General features: G+C 48.5%; 1 protein-coding gene across 2 annotated transcripts in view; it reads right to left on the reverse strand.

Annotated features, from left to right (window-relative positions):
* CRMP1 (collapsin response mediator protein 1) overlaps positions 1-21367 on the reverse strand; it is a 67404-nt gene that overhangs the window by 39976 nt on the left and 6061 nt on the right. For both annotated transcript variants that reach the window (XM_059067457.2, XM_059067458.2), the window contains exons 2-3: positions 4985-5073; positions 255-439 (exon numbers count right to left, since the gene is read on the reverse strand). In XM_059067457.2, the coding sequence (XP_058923440.1) occupies positions 255-439; positions 4985-5073 (274 nt within the window). The remainder of the gene's footprint in view (positions 1-254; positions 440-4984; positions 5074-21367) is intronic.

The following is a 21367-nucleotide window of genomic DNA, read 5'->3' on the forward strand; positions in this document are numbered from 1 at the left end:
ATGCAGAATTATGACAGCATTACGGTAGCAACACTGATTAATACAACCTCTTCCCAGCTGTGTAACCTTCAGCAACTTATCTCACCTCTCTGAGTCCTTACAGCCCCAGCTGTCATAACATCTACATCACTGGTTCCAAAACTTTAGCCACCTGTGCACCAGGTACCCTGAGCAAAGTGCCTGGTGTTACTCAAGATGCTGAGGATGCAGAAGAGAAGTCACAGCCTATGCCCTAAGGCAGGGGTACGACTCACTGATCATCGTGGTCCCTCCTGCCAGTGCTGCCTTGGTCCCTTGGAAGAAGTCATCAGCAGCTGTCATTCCCTGGGAGGGCTTCTGCAGGTACGTGTTGACATCGATACCTCCGGGAATAACCATCCGCCCATTGGCCTCAATGGTCTTCACTCCACCGGGAACAATTAAGTTCTCTCCTATTTGCCTGGGCACAAACAACAGAGACGGACTTTGGTTCTTAAAAGAAAAACAAAATGACTGTCAATTGTGCAGCTTCAGTTCCATTAGATAAACATTTCTGAGGCAGGTCCTACGCAGGCCACTGGGTGAACAGAGATAACTCAGGCAGGGTCCCTGCCCTCCAGGGGCTCACAGCCTAATCAGGAGGAAAGGCATGTAAAGCAGATTGTTACAATCCAGTTCACGTAGGGTGTGGGGAGCGCAAGGTGGGCCATTTCACCAGCCTGGTTATCTGGGTGGGCTTCCAGGGGGAGGCAGTGGCAGAGCTGAATCCAACAGCAGCGAGACCAGCATCGGGATCGAGTGGCAAAGGGTTCTCTGAACAGCCCGACACTCCAGAGCACTTCCCACACTTCTGGCAACTGCTTTGGGGACACAAAGGTGAGCAATGGGGGGGGGGAGGCAGTGAAAAGTCCCCTTAGCTCTGCAAGTCTTAAGAGACAGGGCTGTGAAGTGAACTGTGACTCCCCAAAGTACATATTTTGAAGTCCTAACCCCCTAGCCGTTCACAATGTGACTGAATTCGGAGAGAAGGCCTTTAACGGGGTCATTAAGTGAAAATGAGGCTGTTAGGGTGGACCCTGGCCCAATCTGACTGGTGTCTTTATGAGAAGAGGAGATTAGGACACAGACATGCAGAGGGACGACCACGTGAGGACACAGGGAGAAGACAGCCGTCTATAAGCCAAGGAGAGAGGCCTCAGAAGAAACCAACCTGCCCACACCCTGATCTCAGACATCCAGTCTTCAGAACCGTGAGAAACAAATATCTGTTGTTTAAACCTCCGAGTCTGTGGACTATGTTATGTCAGCCCCAGCAAACCGATACTGACAGGCAACCTGGGTTCTCATCTGAAACAGTCGTGCACACCAGCCTCGGGAAAGCTGCTTAAGCCCCCATAAAACCTGCCATGAGGGAATCACATGGCGGGTGGCAGCGCTTTCCTAGGCAAGCTGACCAACACTTTTGTTTCCCCACGGGCTTGGGGCCTGGAAACTTCCTCCAGAAGGAGGGCAAATTCCAAAAGCTGGGAAAGGAGGAAGAAGCCTAGGACCAGAAACTGGTCTAGTCCAAGCGCAGTGCCAGGGCCACGGCGAGCCCCCGGAAATGTCAGCACTTGTGCCAATTCCCCCAGCACTACAACTGCGGCCGCTGCTGCTTCTAATCGCCACCCCACTCCCTCCGCAATTCCCGTCATCGTGTACAGAATCCTGCCTGGTCCAAACTTCCCACCGTCCATCTCCAAGCTCATGGCCATGTGCCAGGGGCTGAAGGGAAGGGGGTTCAGAGAAGCCACCCCCAAGCTTTACAACAAGGGCAGTGAACCGCTATTGAGCACCAACTATAGGATTCTCTTCTAATAAGCCCTTCACCGACGGTCTCATCTGCGCTCACACTAGCTTCTAAAGAAGACGGGTTGACGTTCACAACGCGTAGCACTGGCAAAGGAGCGGGCTCAGCCCAATCCGAACGGGCATGCGCAAACACTCGGCACAGCCCTCCAATGGGAAGCAGTGGAGTCACAGCCAAGTCTGATCCCGGTCTGTGATTCGGCCGCCACACTGCCAAAAGTTCTACAGTTCAGGGCCATTCTTAGCAGGCAGATCATCGCCTATTAACAAACCCTCTCTAATCCCCTGCCAACAACCTGTGAGGGAGGAAGTATTCACATTCTGCAAAAGAGAAAAACGGAACCCGGGGGGTGGGGGGTGGTGGTGACTTATCGAAGGCCACACAGCAAGTCAGTGTTGGATCTGGATTCAAGCCCAGTGTCCCCAAGTCTAGTATCAAGGCTCTGCCCACCAAGCTCGGCTGTCTCCCTGCTTCCCTTCTGCAGAAGCAGCAGATTCTTCCCAAACTGGGATTAAACTAAATGGAACCCCGCCCCGCATGAATTAGGAGGAAGACTCCCTGAATGGTTCTCAGCGGCAGTGTGTATGGAAGGAAAGGGAAGAGAGGAAGGAAGCCGGAGAAGCAGACACCTGCCCTTACCCCAACGCCACCCTCACCATCACTCAGAAAAAAAGTCCTGCGCCATCAGCATTTGATTCTCCAATGCTTAGCCAGTTGGATGGAGCCCTCGATGAATCATAACGGATTCTGCACAAACCCAGCTGAACAGCTTCTAGTAAAACTTGGCGAATGGCCGCAAAATGAAAGGATTCTTGGGGTTTAATCAAAGTGAAGGGAAATAACCAAGCCTCCTCATGCCCAGCGGTCCCTCAGGCTCTCCCCACTTCCACACCTCCTTCTCAGTCAGCGGGGACCCGTGCCCCACGTGACCATCTGAAGACCCTGCAAGGCATTCACACACAGATACTCGCTCTGCTTAATAAGGCAGGAAAAGCAGCACCAGTGCTTAGAAAGCTTTTCAGCAACAGGGTGAAAAGTAAAAGGCGTCTTCCACTAAGAGGAGAGGACAAATATTGAATTTATGGAAACTGCCTATTTCCTGAAGGCCCTGGGTGGCCTAAGTCCTAAGCCTCCAGGTGTTCACACAGCCTTCCCACCTCCAACTCTGTGTCGCTGGTGGGAATGGTGGTCCCATGAAAGGGTTCTCCGCGTCTCATTGTCCCCAGGACCCCAGAGGCCCCACATAAGCGGGGAACTCGGTGCCAATTTGTTATGCCTTATCTAAGCAGTGGTGACTTAGAAACCTCATTTTATCATGCACCTCACCCCACCCCACCCCACTATCTGCCTTTATCTGCTTTCTGGTTCCAGGCTGTACCCTGGCTGAGATCGAGGTCCCCACCATCTGATGTGTCAGTGTTTGTATGTTACACTCGCTTCAACACTACAGGGTCCCATCCATCCTTGGCACTGTGCCAGGTCCCTGGCTGGGAGGCAATAAGGCAAGACCCCTTGTCAGGGGCAAATGCACAACCAGGGGGGAGAGGTAGCCAGCACAGGGGGAGCGGTAGCCACTACAGAGGAAGAGCCTGAGCTCCGGAAGGCTTCCTGGAGGAGGAGCCTCACAAGCTGGGCCCATAGGACAAACGGGAGTTGGGGGGCAGGGGCATGAAATGAGAATGGGGGGAGGGGCAGGGCATTTCAGGCGGGGAATGGATAGGTGCGAGGTTGTCCCCAGGTGAGAGGGCTTGGCAAATTCTGCAAACACCAAGTTTTCAGTGTGGCTGGAAAGAGTGAGCTGGGCGGGGTGGGGGAATGAACTGGAGGAGGTGAGGCCTGAGTTGGACCAGAAATGGTCAGATCCATCCAGGACGAGGGGTGGGGGCAGACAGAGGGAGGCAGGGAAGGCTCAGGGCTGCCTTGAACACCTATTCTTCACAGGGCCTTTGCACAGATGGTCTCTTAATGCTCATGACAATCCATAGCCACCTCCTCCTCCTCATCATCATCATCAGAGCATACATGGCCCTGGGATGGGCCCAATTGACCTCATTCCTGTTTGAACTTGGCCTTGCTCACACGCCCTCTGCCTTTCCTTCCAGTGCCAGCTGCCCAAACTGGATCCTGAGACCGTCTCTGATTCTACTCTTCCAGACTCCAGAAGAAGAGGCCGAGCAAGCAGATGGTAAAATGTGGAAACCACGTAAAAACCACTGTCTGGTGTTATGGACTGAATTATGTCCCCCAAAGCCACATACTGAAGCCCCAATACCTCCAAATGTGACTGTGCTTGGAGATAAGGTGTTTAAAGAGGTAATTAAGTTAAAATGAGGCTGCTAGGTCAGGGGTCCTAATGCAACAGGACTGACGCCCTTATAAGAGGAAGAGAAACTGGAGGCACACACACAGTGCAAAGGCCAAGTGAGCACACAGCAAGAAGACGGCTGTCTGCAAGCCAGGGAGAGAGGCCTCAGGAGAAACCATCCTGCTGGCACCTTGATCCTGGCCTTCAGCCTCCAGAACTGGGAGAAATAAATTTCTGTTCTGTAGGCCATGCCATCTGGGGTACTGTGTTATGGCAGCCCAGACAGACTAACACACTTGCGATGTCCTAGCAGGGCTGAAGGGGCAGCCAATGGGGAGAAGGCAAAGGAGAGCTCCAGTCCCAAGGCATGTCTTCCCTTTAAACGCCAAGGCTCTGCCTGGGGGCTAAACATGACTCCTTCTCTCCCAGCCCCCTCCACCCAATTCCAGAAATTCTGGGCAGGTAGAAAAAAGAGCTGTGAATCAGTCAGATGAGCTAGGCTGCAATCGAGGCCTTGCCCCTAACTCATTCTGCAACGTGGGACAGCCACTTAACCCCATGGCCCCCGCTCCCAAGAACAGAAGAGGGGCCAGCATGTGTACTTCACAGCCTCTGTGGGCATCATGGCCTGCGTGAGCGCCGTGGCAGGGAGCCTGGTGCGGTCACGGGGCGCTCAACAAACACGAGCCCCTTCTACAGCCATGGTCTGCACCTCCCCACACCTCTCGATCCCTGAGAGTCACAAGAGCTGGCACATTCATTCTGGGGCAGAACGCCAGCCTTCCAGTCCCTCTAAGGGCCAGGCAGCCTAGGGAGACGGGCTTCTTAAAAGGTCTGTTTGCTCAACCCACTTTATGAGTCCATCTTCCAGGTAGACATCGGCATAGAAGGACTGGTCATCATTGATGATTCGTCCACCCTTGATGAGGAGTCGGTCACTCTGAAAAGCCAAGCAAAGTAGTAAATGTCATTAGAGAAGAGCCAGGAAATGCTTTTTTTCTTTCTAATATATATATATATATATATATATATATATATTTTGCGGTACGCGGGCCTCTCACTGCTGTGGCCTCTCCCGTTGCGGAGCACAGGCTCTGGATGCGCAGGCTCATTGGCCATGGCTCACGGGCCCAGCCGCTCCGCGGCACATGGGATCCTCCCAGACCGGGGCACGAACCCGCGTCCCCTGCATCGGCTGGCAGACTCTCAATCACTGCGCCACCAGGGAAGCCCCATAACCATAATTTTTAAGTGGCTACAAAATATTCCATTTTATGGATGCACAATAGATTGTTAATTTCCCCCATTGTTCTTTTTAATGTTTCACATTGATACATATTGCTATAATGAACATCTCTATGCACAAAGTTTTTCCCTGAATTTGTACTATTTGTTAGGCTAAATTCTCAGAAATGTAACAACTGAGTCAAACAGTATAAACCTTGCTTTCACCCCTTGATAAATATGACCAGATTGCTTTCCAAACGTATCTCCCCAATTTGCCATCCAGAGACCACCAAAATACCCTTGGTTATCATTAATATTTGTTAATTTGCATTTCTTGGAGGCTGAGAATATTTTTGCCACGTGCATATTTACTATTTGTATTATCTCCTAGCTGGAGATGGGGTGATGGATAAATCACAGCTTCTGCCCTTAAGCCCCACCCTTTGGGCAGGAAGAGAGACAGGAAACAGACAGCAAGGATTCAGGGTAGCCACCTCAGAAGGAGTGTCTTGCATGGGTTCCCCTGGAGGCAGAGCCTGAGACAAGGATTTAGAGTCAAGCAGTGATTCCGGGAGGTGACTCCACAAAGTGGAGTGAGGGAGGCAGGCACTGATCTGGCTAACACTGAGCAACTGGGGCTTGATCCCGCCGGGACACTCTTAGGAACCCTCTATCACAGAATGTGCCTCAGATCCGTGCCAGTGGTCCCACGGCATTGACCGCGAGAGGAAGGCAGAGGATGCTGCGCAAGCCTGGGAAAGAAGGGTTTCACCCAAACTCAGGAATCAGGCAAGGCTTGCTGAGCAGACACAGAGCACGCAGCCTGCTGCTGAGAACCCTCCAGTGGGTTCTTGCCGCAGTGTATTTTCCCCAGAGTGAAAGCCAAGTCAGCGAGACCCTATGTAATCTGGAATCCTACTATGTAGGCAAAATTCACTCTCTCATTTGCTTCAGGTCTCTGCTCAGTGTCACTTACCTGACAGCCCTCCCCTTGGCCGCCCTGTTTGGAACACCTTACACCGCTGCCCTGCCTGCAGACCCCTCACCTCTTACCCACTTTATGTTTACACAGCACTTAATATAGTATATCTGACATAGTCTTTATTTACATGTTTGTTTAAAAATGTGACTTGTCCCACTGACATCAGAGCTGTGGTGTGTTACCCCACTGGCTGTGTCAGGTAACAGGGGCCCAACCATAGACATGTTGCTGTGGATGGATGGCACCTCCTAGAGTTGTCCCTGCAGTTCCTTAAGAGACCTAGCTCCATGGGGGCAGAGATTTCATCTATTTTCTTCATTGCTGCATCTCTGATACTTGGACACAGCCTGGCTGGCTGGATGGATGGCTGGCTGGCTGGCTGGCTGGATGGATGGATGGCTGCACTGATTCTTCAAGGATGAATGGGTGAAGATGGAGAGAAAAGGCATCACAGCCGTAAGACAAAGAACTGTGAGCCATGAGCCAAGGAAGAGAAGTATGTCCTGTTCTCGACGAGAAGGGTCTCTGGAGGAAGGGGCTTCAAGCTCAGTCACTCCCAGGGCCAACAACCTCCCTCTTAGCCACAAGACAGAAGCCAGGACCTAGGGAAAGAGGCATGGGCTCTGCATATCCAGAAGCAGAGACGCACTGGTGTGCAGGTTTCCCCGGGCACCAGAGAGCAGGAAAATGCGAGTTATTGGCAGCTGGTGCCTGGCTTCTGGAACATGGCCTCCCACAGGCAGCCGTCTGCCTTGTCACATTTAATAGAGGGCTTTTCAGGCTAATCCTGAAAGGTGGTATTTAATGCGCTGCACGCCAGAATATCAGCCCCACCCCGCCCTGCCCTTCCCAGAATCAGATGTTCAAAGCCACGCCCCTGCCTACCAACTACCAGCAGATACTGTGGGCAGCTACCGTCAGGGTCCCGGCTCTCTCTGTTCTCAGGGGCCAGCATGTTTCTAAAACATAAGCCCACCAGAAGGCAAGAGCTGATGTGACTTTTGTCTTGTCTTCCTTACAGTTAGTACTGTGTTTGCCTTTTAACTGGCACTTTCAAAACCATGCTCTTTGGAACTCTAGCCCAGAGGGGTTTTATTAGAGGCTGAGCCCAAAGGAGATTCCCAGGTGTAGTGAGTTTAGAAAATTCTAGATTAAAGAGAAGCAAAGATCGTTTTTATGTCAGCAATTCCCAGATCCTTTACTCTGCTGATGTGTAATGTGAATATTCAAGAGGGGAATTGAGTTTGATCTTTTCCAGATTTAGACCCTTTCATTTTGTGGGACATTTGACAAAGAGACTCCTCCTCAGAAGACACCTTAGGAAATGTGCTTTACGACAGTGACGCTCTCCACACCTGTTTGTGCTGAGTGGTTCTTGTGGAATGTGAGGTCTAGTCAACCTCAGATGGAAATGGGGCTCGAGATGAGCTGAACTCTCAAATTCACACAACCAATATGCGTGGAGGTTAGACCCAAGGTTTCCTAACTTCCTGTCCAGCATTCGCTCCAGCAAACACACTTTTGTCACGTTTTTAAACATGTTCACGCTGCAGAATCCATGACACCCCATAATCAGGTGCAATTTAGAAAGAACCTGAGGACCTAGCTCTCCAGGATTCCCTTTCTTCATGCAGGAAGTGTGAGCGTGAAAGCCTAAAGAACCATCCCCTCCCAAAACAGTGGATTGTGTGATACACAACTTTTAAGAATTTAATAAATGTCACACATTTAAAAGAAAAAAAACTATACGCTGCCTCTCCCAGGGTTACCATGAGGAGCAAAGGGTTGACAGGTATGAACAGTGACGAACTCTGTACAAAATTCACTGTTTAAACACCTTGAAAGAAAATGAACTATCTCATGAAAAATTGAACAGAAATCAAACAGCAAGGGTATGCCAGAGACCGCCCATTCCTTCCAGGGTGACAGCAGTGACCTAAAGAGACTTATGCTCAGCGTGGTTCACGTCCTTGGATCAGTGTCGTATAACAACAAAAGGTCCAGAGTCAGACAGATGCAGCTTCCGATTCTCGCCCATCTGCTATCCACGTGACTTAACCTCTCCAAGCCTCAGTTTCCTCATCTATAAATTGGGGATAACTGTTCCTGCCTCACAGGGCTGTGGGAGAACCCCGTGGGGTACATATATAAAGCGCTTTGCCCAGGCCCACCAGTAGTGACTACTCAGCAGAGTTACACTTTGTTTATTCTGTGCCATTTTCTGCAGCAGGAACTACAATAAATATCTGCTTAAGGAAAGAATATGTGCAGCTAAAAGAAATAGTTTTTGTCCTTAAGGAGGTCTCAGGCCAGTGGGGGAGACTGAATCATAATATTGCACTCCGGTGTGGTAAGGGCTGGGACAGAGGGGTGTTAAGAGCAGAGGAGGCCTCCACTCCAGCCCTTCCAGGGGAATCGTGCTTATTCTGAACTTGAAGAATGAGTAGGAATTAACCACATGGCAAAGGAGAGAAGAGATTGCAGAGAGAGGGAATGGCGGGGCAAAGGTACGTGGTTTGGGGGAGCCTGGTGTGCTTAGGGGTCTGTAAGTGGTTTCCTCGGCTGAAGTACGACCTCCAGGTGGGCAGGCTGGAGAGGCAAGCAGGTGCTGACTCATGGCGAGCCTAATGCCACAAGCAGAGGCGAGGCTAGGCTGATGTCGATGCCAATGAAAGGGCTTTCATCACGGAAGAACTCAAACCCACAAAAGTTTCTGAACTGAAGCGTCACCCCAAAACTGGGCAGAAGTGGAAGAAGAGAAACTGATAACCTTTACATTTTCCTCCAGGCGGGGATTTCTCAATAAGAGTAAGCGTCAGCCACGTTTACAAAATGTCTCAAGAGTCTTAAAATTGTTCACGACTTTTGACCTACAAATCTAATGCTGAGAATTTGTCTTCTGGAAAATATCCCCAACAGAGTCAAAGAGTTATACACGAAGAGGTGAACCAGAATTACTGACAATCTTGCAACCACACCACTAACGGGGTGACATACAGCTACTAAAATATTCTCCAGGAATATCCAAGGGTAAACAACAGCACTAGACAATAACGTGTGAGTTAGGTGGGAAAGCAAAATACCAAACTCTCCACAAGGTAGATCTTTCTGGTAGTTCTTGACCTGAGGTGCCTCCCTACGTCCCCGTGGCCCCTTGCTCACACCTCCCCAACAATACTCATCACACCATGGTCACCGTTCAAGTGCCCGTCTCCTGCTGGGCTGGACACCCCTCCACGGCCAGGAGAGACCTGTGTGGGTCATCTCCAAATCCCCAGGGACCAGGCATAAACCTCACGCAGTTTTTAGCAAGTGTTTGCCGAGTGGGAGGAGAGGGGGTGACAGCCAGGAGGCAAGGAGAGAGGGAAGGAGAAAAAGAGAGTGTTTGAAATGACAGAGGGGGTGAGGAGAGAAATGGAAAGGGAGATGAAGGAGTGATAAAAGGGAAGGGAATATGAAGGAAAGAGGAAAGAACAAAAGGGAGGAAAGGCGGAGGGGAGAAATAAAGAAAGAAGGAGGCAAGTGTAGACTGACAGATCAGAAGCCTCTCTTCTCTGCTTTTAGAATTCCCTGAAAGCCTAACCCTGTGGTTTGGGAATAGAAGCCTGCTTAATGCAAAGCCTGTCTAATACAGATGAGGCTGGAAGGCCTTCTCACAAGGGGCCCACTTAAACCTCGGTGCTGGGCCGTCATCACTTCTCTATTGCCAAATAGCCTGGGAGTCAGAGGAGTATGCCAGAGAAGGGAAGCCCTTCTTCTCCAAACCTACCATTAATCTCCACTCCAGCCCAACCGCGAGGAAAGAGCTGGTGTTGGCGGGATGCCTTTGCTCTCTTCACAAACATTAACTGCTATGTTGAGTGCCGCTTACAAAAATGAGCCTTTAAAGCTTCGGACATTCTTTCCCGCACAACAGCAAAAGAAACAACAGTCAGCCTCAACTAGGAGGGGAGGTCTGGATCACAGTGCATCTTTCGCATCACTCTCTGTCCCTGAGTGAAGCATGACGCCTCCCTGCATTTCTGTTCTCCCTCCTTTCCTGCATGGTGGGAATAAAGTCGGTCGTTTCCAATGCAAAGTCAGAGGAGTAGAAAACTCATTACGGTCTGGGGAGCCTCGGAAGAAAAAAGAGGTGCTACTCTCATCAAACCAACAACTTACCCCCAAATCACTAGTTTAGCAACCCTGGCTATCTGAAAAACAGCAGCAAACAAAAGCTGTTATTACAGAGACAGAGAAAGGCGGTGACTATATCATCAAGGAGAAGATGTTTGATCTGGGTTCTGAGATATGAGTTCATGAAGCCGAAAAACGGAGGAGAAGGAGAACAGGCCAGCAAAATTAATAGTATATACACAGCAGTGTTCTGCAGTTTCCAGGTTCCACGCTGTAAATGAGGAAAGCAGAGGGGACCGTCGTGCTGTCCGTGGTCCTGAAACACCACTGGGCACTGAGACAGCGAGCTTTCCCCAAACCCTGGGACCCCGAAGATCCCTCTCCCTCCTACCTCAACCCAGGCTTGGAGTTCCTCACTGCTTTTCTTTCTCAGCTCACAGGCATAGCTGTAATCTTTACACTGCCACGGAACGAAAACAATCATAGATTATGTTTCACAATGTATGTAGTTGGTTTCAAATACATTTCACTCTGAGTGCCACCCTATCAATACTTTAATTATCCCACCCAGGAAGTTGTAGGGAGGGCATGTGACACTCCCATGTCCCCTCTCCCACAATGCTTCACTAATACACACATGGGAATCTGGGGTCAGGGAATGAATGAGTGCCAAAAACGGATCTCAGAGGTCTGGCCTTCACGCGGAAAGGGTAGCTTCATCACGGGGCTGCGGGTGCACACAGATTCTGATGAGGCTGCCTGATTTATCTGTGGGAAGGGGCTCAGAGAAACTAAATGAAAAGTTACTCCTGGAAAGATGAAGAGTATCTTCCTCTCCAAAGGGCAAGCATGAAGACGAGTCTCAAAAAGATAAGGGAAGCCGCATTTGGTAGAAATGTGCTCGCCCATGCATTGAGTGCAGGTGAAACGGCTTTCTCGTAAGGCGAGGAGATGTCAAGGTGAGTTCTGAAAGTTATTAGTCTTTCAGACTCTACAAGTCACTGACGTTAAGGCTCACGCTGCAACTCAAACATTCAATAGCACAGGTAGGCACACCCCTCACTCATGCAAGTACAACTCACAACATGGCACCAGAGCCTAGATAATCCTGAAAATCCACTGGGATTGTCTGCTAAAAACTCCAATCCAGGTGCTTTTGTCAAGACTTTCATTTGCCAGATCTAGTTTATGGGCCAGGGATTTGTTATTGACAAACATCTAGGATATTCTTGATGGAGACCCTCTGTGGTAGATTGCGTTACTTCTTTCACAATCCTTCCTGCCTTCCCACCCTTGCCGTGCTCCAGTGTGGGTGCAGGGCTCGCCCAGCCGCACTGACTGTGGGTGTGCCTACTTGAGTTGCTCTGACCAACAGAATGAGAGTGCATGTGACTGTACCAGTCTGAGCACAAGCTTTCAAGAGGCAGGTGGGGTTCCAGCTCCATTTCTTGAGAGTCCATCCTCCACCATGAAAACCACAGGACCCAAGGAATGGTGTCTCCTTCAGTCTGAGTCCCAGAATGAGATGCTAAGAGCATGCCTGACCCAAAAAGAAGCCTGAGGATAAATCTAGCTAAGCCCTCCCAAGCCTCTGCCACCCACAGACCTGTGAACAACAAACAACTATTTGCTATTGTAAGCCACAGGATTACAAGGTTGTTTGTTATGTGGCATTACTGCATCAAAGCGAATTGATACACCATCCAAATTCTGTGCTGGGAGTCACAGCCACAGTGCTTGCTGTCTGAGAGATTTTCCAGCTCAAACACTTCATAAACCCAGGACTGTGTTCCTACCTTTAACGACCAGAGCCCACTGCCTCCCTGGCTCTCCTCGCAGATCACCCAACCAGCCTCCTTGCAGTGGCAAGTGCTGCCTACAGAGGAGCTGCACACTCATATTTATTCACAGAAACCCAGCCATTTGCCTTTGGTTTTGCCTCAGGGGACGGCCTGTCAGCCGGTGGTGCTTTGCCACACTTTTCAGGAAAGCAACGCTGGAAGTGGCAACAGGCCTGAGATTGACTATAACGAGCACACATTTGTTCCCACCCGCATGGGTCAGGGACACAGTGGTTTTTTTCCTCCTTCATGAATCAGAAATACAGGCACTCCCCATGCATTGCAGGCCTTTTCTGTGAGCTCAGGCCCATTTCCATGACAACTGCAATTTTCACAGCGAGATTTCAAGCTCCATTGTACCTGACAGACATTCAGGAAATACTCCCTGATGGAGTATCTGGCGTTAAAATAACACACCTCTGTCATGGCCCCAGGAGTGGGCAAGGTCTTCAGGCTCCCTAAAGGAGGATGATGCTAGCTAAATCTGTATATAGGTGTAGACCCATTCCTGCATCTTTTTCGTCTCTGCCTTTTACCTTGTATAAAGCAATCTGAACGGAAATCCTTTGCCTTCAAGAAAACCATATTCCTTGGGCTTCCCTGGTGGCGCAGTGGTTGAGAGTCTGCCTGCCAGTGCAGGCGACACGGGTTCGAGCCCTGGTCCGGGGGGGATCCCACATGCCGTGGAGCAACTGGGCCCGTGGGCCACAACTACTGAGCCTGCGCGTCTGGAGCCTGTGCTCCGCAACAGGAGAGGCCGCGACGGCGGGAGGCCCGATCACCGCGATGAAGAGTGGCCCCCGTGTGCCGCAACTGGGGAGAGCCCTCACACGGAAACGAGGACCCGGCGCTGCCAAAAATAAATAAATAAACAAAGAAGCTTTCGTTTAAAAAAAAAAAAAAAAGAAAGAAAGAAAACCACATTCCTGAGTACACACTAAGTATCAGTTCTGCATTACATGGGTTTTCATTTTTAATTCTGAAGTCACCTTAAGAAGTGGGTATTATTGCTACAAATAAGGAAACTCAGAGAAGGGAGGTGATTTTGCTCAAGGTCACACAGCCAGGAGATGGTGGAGTCAGATATGAACCTAGTACCACCTGGTACCTACAAAGTGACAGCCCAGCGTCCTGTGGTAGTTATCCCGGTGTTCTCCTCACTCTATCTAGTTGTCTGAGCCTCAGTTCCTTCCTTTGAAAAACGGGAATAAGCAGGAATAGACCATACATCTCAAGCCCATTCCCAATGCCATGCACCTCACTGGTCCTTCTGATAGGATTGTTGCGACTGTGGCCAAAAGGGAGTAAGGAGATTAAAGGGCTCTGGAAGTTGGAAAGGGCTCTCCAGTAGTAAGACATTAAAGGCAGAGCTCTGTTCACCTGATAAACACTGACAATGCCTCCTGTGAGCCAGATGCTTCTACACCTATTATCTCATTCAATACTCATTTAACAAAGAGGCAGCGCTGTCTGCTGGTTAAGGACACAGCAGTAGAGGCCAGAACGCCTGAGTTCTAATCGGGTCCCGCACTTACTACCCTTGTGCCTTAGGCACGTTTACCTCTCTATGCTTCAGTGTTCCATCTATAATGCAGAGTGGTTTTGAAAGTTAAATGAATGAATGCGTGGACAGAGCTTACGGCCTGATTCTTAAAGTCTTCCCATTGTGGGGAGATAAATCTCATTCGAATGCCCAGTTCCATCTTCAGCTTCTCTCTAACCTCTCACACCCCAAACCCAACTCTTTTGTAGATCTTGCTGCATCTGCTCCAGAAGTGTCCTCATACCTCCCTGCTGATTTCCACCTCCCACAGTACCTGCTCCAGGTCAGCCCTCCCCACCTGTCTCCCTGCTGCCTGCCTTGTCCCCTCCACACGACAGCCAGTGACCTTTCTGGTCACAAATGCAACTATGTCGTGTCTCTCCTTAAACCCTTCACCAGCTTGCCCTCACATGTAGGACAAAGTATGCCCTCCTAGGCTCTTTCTGGCCTGACCCCTGCCCTCTCCTGGCCTTGTGCTATACTCGTATACTCACACCATATTCTGGCTCTCTGAGCTGCACTTTCACACCCCGTGCCTTTGTCTGTGGCATCTGCTATCTGGATTTCTTGCCACACCTGCTCTGCCCACTGATTTCCAACTCACCTTGGCAGGGGCAGTGTCCTGCTTCCAGGAACATGTGCTTACCTCCTGGAGTTCCTAAAGTGTAAGGCCTGCACCCTTATTAGCATTGTTTCACAACTGCACAGAACTTCATCTTTTGGCTCATTTTTATATGTCCATTTCCCGCATGAGACTATGAGATCCTTCACCCCAGAGACTACAGCTTGTTCCCACACAGCTTCTTAGCTGGGTGACCTGCGGCAATAACTTAATCTCTGTGTTTCAGTTGTTTTTTTTTTGTTGTTGTTGTTGTTTTCTATTAGTGGAGCTAATCAAAGTGCCCAACTCACAGGATTACTTAAGATGAGTAAAAGCTCACGACACAATGAATACCAGCCTATGAAGCCCAATGCTCTATGCTGAATGTTCTGTGTCTGTGCATTTGAGGAAGCAGGGAAAAGTTTCCATTGCTTTTATCAGTTTCTCAAAGGAGTCTATGGGCCCAGAAAGTATTTAAACCAGTTTAAAAGGTGCCCAATAATTAAAGTTTTATTTTGCATCCATTTTGTTCTTCATGCTCAGCAACAAAGGACAGCAAAAAGAAAAAAAGCAGAAAAGAAAGAGAAAAAAGGAGAGAAAAATCCAAACACTGTACTTGGAAATTGCAGTAAAGAACTGGGGATATTTTGGAAAAGAGAAGGTCCCAAGTAACTGAGAAATATCGTCCAGAGCCTCTAGGAATATCAGTGTGGAAAAAGAAGAAGCCTGTGAAAAATTCTGAGGGCAAAAGGTAGACTCTCCCTCTACATACAGAAGACTTTCCAACAACAGAGCTGTCCAAGAGTAAAGCAGGCTGCTGTGTAAAGGGGTGATGTCCCTGCCACTGGAGGTGGGCAAGGAGAGGGTACTTGCAATTCCTACACTAGAGGGGAGACTGGGGGTGGGGAAGAAGCAACGGACACTCTTCTCTGCCCCCTCAAATGCACAAACACAGAAAAATTTACATAATTTAAAAGGGTCCTTTCAACTTTGAGGTTGTACAAGTCAAATATTTGCTTCGGATTTAATCCCTAAGGGGCTATGAATATGGTCTCATATAAAGTACATGGCAGCATAATTTGGGGACAGGTACAAAATCTCAAACAGCCACCTCTTTGCTTTATGCAATTCTGCATCAGAACCATGGAGTTTTCCCATGGAATTGACCCCAAGTTCTAACACCAAGCAGTTATTCAGTCAAGAGCCTGGGGAAATATGTACTTTAATGATTCAACATATATATATATATATATATATATATATATATGGAAGATTCCTCTTGTAAAAGTTTGCTTTCAGTGTGAAATGCTGTGAAGCCCATTAATAAGCCAGATCTGCCTTCTCCCCACTGCCAAAGTACCACTTGGGAAGTCTTTATTTTTTTACCTCCAGAAACCCTTCAGGCCACCCTCATCTCCTTCTGGATGGTTAACTACCTAAATGCTAAATCCATGGATAGGACATTTGTTAAGGTCAAATGCAAGAGTGTCTTAAGACCTCACGCAGCAAAGACGCAAAGCTTGCAATCTAGTTTTTATTCATCCACTCAGAGAATAAGGAGTCCCTGCTATGAGTCACCAATGCATAAGAGTGCTCCTGAGGAGATGCTGAGGAAAAGTAGATGCTGTCCCAATCCTCCAAGTCTGCAGTCAAGTGGACAAACCAAAGTTACCCAAGTGCGAGTGCACCTAGGGCACAGGCCCAGGGAAGGAGTAGGAGGCTGAAACTTCCTATGTCCATAGCCATCACTTCCCTCCTTTTACCTGTTTACTCTTGTTTTCTAGACCAGCCTCTCTGTGAAGTATCCTAGATCCCATTCCATTTTCTAAACCACCAATTCAGAGTTGTCTTTTCTCACTAAGAGCAAAGTTAGGATTTGGTCTTTGCATCTCTCTACGGCAATGAATCTCAACCTTTCTGTGTCCAGGACATACTTACAATTGGTATAAAAATTTGCAGTAGTCTTGAAGGGCTTAAAGACATAAAACACCATCAGATGAGTCAGCAGCAATCACTACCATGTCATCCCACTACAGTGTGACCGTGTCCATCTCAGAGGGCCTTTAGTGTCTCCTTAATTGAACTTGCTTACTCTTGAGCACCCTGGCGCTGTGCTGTCCGCTGCCCTGACCCTGTTCTCTTACATGCTCAAGGCGCAAGGTCTTCTGATGTCCCCTTTCCATTACAAGAGCTTCCTTTTCCTCACAAAAAAATTAGACTCTATTCCATACTGTTCCGTTCGTGAGTGCTCAGGGATCCACCTGATAGATGTTACTAGAACAATTTGTAGACTCGGTTGTAATAAACATAAACTTTAAATGCTGATCAAAATTTAGCAGCACACCTACACAGGATTTTTTCAGCACACCACTGTGCTCATAGCACATGGGCTGAGAACCACTGGCTGCTGGAATATCTTGCATTTTCCTATCTTCCACCGGTGGCTCTTGTACATGGGTCCTTAGTCTCTATCTCTGGGCCTTGCCTCTCACCCCCACGCCGTTCTGTGTTTCTGATTGCCCAGTGAGACGCCTCAATTTGGTGATCATTCCTAACTCTAATTCAGCCTAGGAAACGATGCAGGCCTTTTCTATCTGCTCCAGAAAAACTAACACTGTGCTCCTCGCCATCAGTTTGGGCCCTTGATAACGCAACTTGCTTTGGCCAGTGGTTGAGCAGATATGAAATGTGCCATAGCTGAGAAGGAGTTCTTAAAGGCATTTGTGCTTCAAGCCTCTGCTCCTTCAGCCTGTGTCTCAAGGTGAGGAGATACAAGGGGCAGACCCATTGTTCGCAACAGCCAGGGGCAAAGCTACAGCCAATCCAGGCCCTCATGTAACATGAGCAAGAAATGAATGTATGTTGCTGAAAACCATTGAGACTTTGGATTGTTTGCTATGGAACCAAGCTAACTAATACACCATCTTGCAGTAAGAATAATAACCGCTAACTCATAGAGCATATACTATGTGCAGGTACTGTTCTAAATATCTCACATATATTAAGTCATTTAATTCTCAAGGAAAAAAAAACCCTATGGAGTATTACTATCATTACCATTTTACAAATTAGAAAATTGCTGCATAGAGAAAATGAGTGATTTGCCAAAATTACACAGCAAGTAAGTGGAGCAGCTAGGATTCAAATCCAAATAGTCTGGCTTCAGAATCCACATTTTTCCATGTTGCCTTTATTATACCATCCTCCCAGTTCAAGAACTTCCAGAGGCTTCCTATTACCCACGGAATAAAGTCAGATTATCCTATAACTAGGAGCTGAATTATCTAATCTAACTCTGTAAAGAAAAGGAACCTGAGGCCTAGAGAACGGACTTGTCTAAGATCAAACACCCCATTTGCATTTAAGCCAGACTTAGAACCCATGGGCTATTTCCATGACTTTGGGTGCATTCTGCCTGACTTCCAAAGCCTTGTAGAATTCCCCAATCCCCCAGCCATTCAAATTTATTTCAAGATCCCCACCCTCGGATTTAGCTACGTCAAACTCTTCATTCTCTTCTGACAACATTCATTCCCCAGCCCAGGTCTTGACTCTGCTGTTCCACCTGCCTTGCATGTTCTTCCTTTGTCTCCACCAATCAAATCCCTCAACACCTAGCTCATGCCATCCCCTAAGCCCCAAGAGGGCACCTCTTATTGCTTCTGCCAATGCTGAGCCCTCCCTTCCCTGAACTTCTCTAACACCTGTGCTCTATTCCACACTTACCCTTTGGCCATTTTTAAGTCGTTCCATGTATGTGCAATTTTTCACTTAGATGGAAAGGTCAGGATCATGAAATTCATATTTTTTAACTGCTCATGACACCTTGCACAGTTCAAGGAACAAAACGGTTAAGATATGCAGTTAACAGTCGTTGATTACCTGCCATTCTGAATTTTCATCTCCTCAAAGAGAGCCTGAGTTCGGGGAAGAAAACTATCATCTATCTGTTAGCCGCTTACTATGTGCCTGGTACATTCACATATGTGATATCATGTGTTTCCAGGTATTCAGTCTTGGCCAAGTTCATTACAAGACACAGGCAATCAGTGCTAAGTTGGCATCATTATGTTATGGAAGATGTCACAACTCAGTATCACTTGTATGCTCATAAACACTTTTTAAGAATGTAATTTAAAATAATTCTTCCCCAAAGAAAATGGCCCACTTCTTCCTGTCTGATCATGAACTTGACCTAACTGAGAATGTCTGCTTCTCTGCCCTGGATGACAGAAGCTCTGAATCAGGACCATATGTCCAGAAGCATATGTCCATATGTCCAGAAGCACACCCCCAGTGGTCCAAATCACTGGCAGGTTTGGTCTCTGCTTTTCCTTGAGCCTCAGTCTTGCTATTCTACTTCCCTCTGATTTCACTATATGCAAGATAAATCACTCTAGGCATCTCAAATCCTTTGCATACAAAGGCAATGAGATAAACTAACTACTTATAGGTAGGCTGAATGCTATCCTCAGGAAGAAGCAAGTTTTTTGCATATTTGTCCATTAGAATAACTAATTCAGTCCGATGTAATTTTTATTTAATAATCTCTTTCTTCTCTGCTCATCTTTACTGTTTTACTGTTTGATCTAACACACACACACACACACACACACACAGAGACACACAGACACACACACACAGATTTCAATCAGACAGTGACTATTTTACCAGGCAGACCAGCCCATCTACCCTCCCTGCTTGAACGGGACCTCTCCATTCCTCCACAAGCCATTGAAGAAGCTTCCAAGTCTCTATAATCCTCAGTTTACTCTTTGGGAAACAGGCTGCCTTCCTCACAGGACTGTTCTGAAAACCCAATGAAAGATCACGGAAATCCTTCTGAATGCTGCAATGGTCTGCAAACTCATGATGTCTTATCTGTATAATACTTCTGTATAATAACAATACTTCATAACCATCGCGGTGGACACTCCTGTGTCCCCCTTCAGTGGCTCTGTTGGGACAGATGCTTCTGCGGGGCCACGAGCCCTGTGCCTTTGTTTGCTCAGAGCCACGCCCAGGATGCCCCTACTCACTTAACCACCGCAGTGGGCACCGAAAAACCATTTCAACTAAATTAATCCCGGCTATGCCATTGATTTTTGAAAAACAGCCACACGTGAAAGAGAGCTTTATTAATGTTTTAAACAATCCATGGGGGCTGAAGCCAAGTGTTTCGGCTTTTCCCCTCTTCTCTAGCAGGCTACTCTAGCATCTCAGAAAAAGGCTGAGGCAGAGAAGAGGGAAAGACACCACAGTCAACATGAGTAGAGCATTTCTGTGGCTCAGCCGTGCCCCTGCCTCTGTCCACACTGCGCCCTGTCTGGAGTGTCCCTTTTCCCCTTCTTCTCACATACTCTCTCTCCTACCTTTAATTTCACTGCTGAATCTGAGACCTTACCCGCTTTGTTCAGGTGAGCGAGCTGAGGCTCACAGGAACACCACAGTGACCCAACACCAAGCAGGTGGGGACCTGGAGATGCAGCTGACAGCTCTATCTTGGTCCTTTTTTAAGCCCCCCTGGGTCCCTCCACAGGCCACACATACCGTGGCTGCCAAAAACATCTTAACCGTCTCCAGGATTTGCTCTAACTGCACAGAGAAGCCACACTTGGTCACAGAGGTCGGGCTCCTGCAATGCTGACTTTCCTTCAGTTTCTCCAACGGGCCACACTCTTTTGCTGCAGATCCCCTCCCTCCTCACCCACCATGACTAGGCTGGGTATCCCTGCTGTGGTCTCCTCAGCCTCCTGTACTTCCCCTTATAACACCCACTCACCAACATTTTGTTGCTATTTCAGGCTGAAATGTCAGTCTTTGCTAAACTCTGTGAAGGCAAAGGGCATGCCCATCTCATGCCCACTTTCCTTAGCACCCGGACAGTGGCAGGCACAGACCAGGTGCTTATTATTAACTTACCAAATGAGTTCTATTGATTGTACAGGTTAAGTGTGTAGCATGTGGAAAGCCACAATGCCTATCCATTCATTTAATGGCATTCTGGTTCCTGTCAGACCACGTACATTATCAGCAAAAGGTCCTCAGGAAGCTGTGTGTCCTACAAAGGAGCTCCATCCAAGTCCATCCTCTCTGGCTTCTCCTTTAAACCACACATTTTCCTAGCTGGAGTGGACTATGTGGGCCAAATTAAACACAAATGTTTCATCAAGGACAGCTTTCCCAGGAAATAAGGGGCATTTTCAGCATCTCTCCTCCCCATGCTATTGAAGCTGTGGGATCCACTCCATGTGATTCTCTTTTACACACGGGTTGACTACCTGCTTCGCACAAAGGACTAAAGCAGCGGGATCAGCCAGCAGTTCTGAAGCCCTTACTGTGTGCCTACCAAACACTAAGCACTTTGCCAGTGTCCTCTCAGATGCTCTAGGGTCCTGTGAAATAGCCAGTGCTAAGCCCACTTTGGATGTAAGAGCACAGAGGCTCAGAAAGGAGGCAGAGCAGAGATGCACACCCAGATCCGTCTGCTGCAAAAGCCTGGGCAGTTTATCTCCACTCCAGAGGGCCACAGCCCGCAGGCAGGGTGACCGCTGTGGCTGTGCAGGCAGAACTACACAACTCCGGAGGCACTGTTCCCATACACCTGCCTCAAAGACCATCTGGCTAAACATGCGTCTTGGAAACCGGGATCCTGAATGGGGCACAGACCTGCTATGGGCAATAGCCACCAAGGTACCCCGGGCTCCTGACTCATCAGTCACTGCATCCCCTCTACCTCCATCTCCTGCCTCAGTTCCCCTGTGGTCAGGGCTGGAGAGTCAGAAAGCGCAGACCGGCTCATGCAAATATCCAGTTCGTTCCTCTCACACTGCCTAGCCCAGGGCAACCACATCCCTTCCATTGATTCTTAGCCGACTACAGTGTTAAGGGATTGGTCACTTATACCGCTGTGTCTCAGAGGGC

Source organism: Kogia breviceps, chromosome 6 (assembly GCF_026419965.1).
Source record: "Kogia breviceps isolate mKogBre1 chromosome 6, mKogBre1 haplotype 1, whole genome shotgun sequence".
Taxonomy (NCBI): Eukaryota; Metazoa; Chordata; class Mammalia; order Artiodactyla; family Physeteridae; genus Kogia; species Kogia breviceps.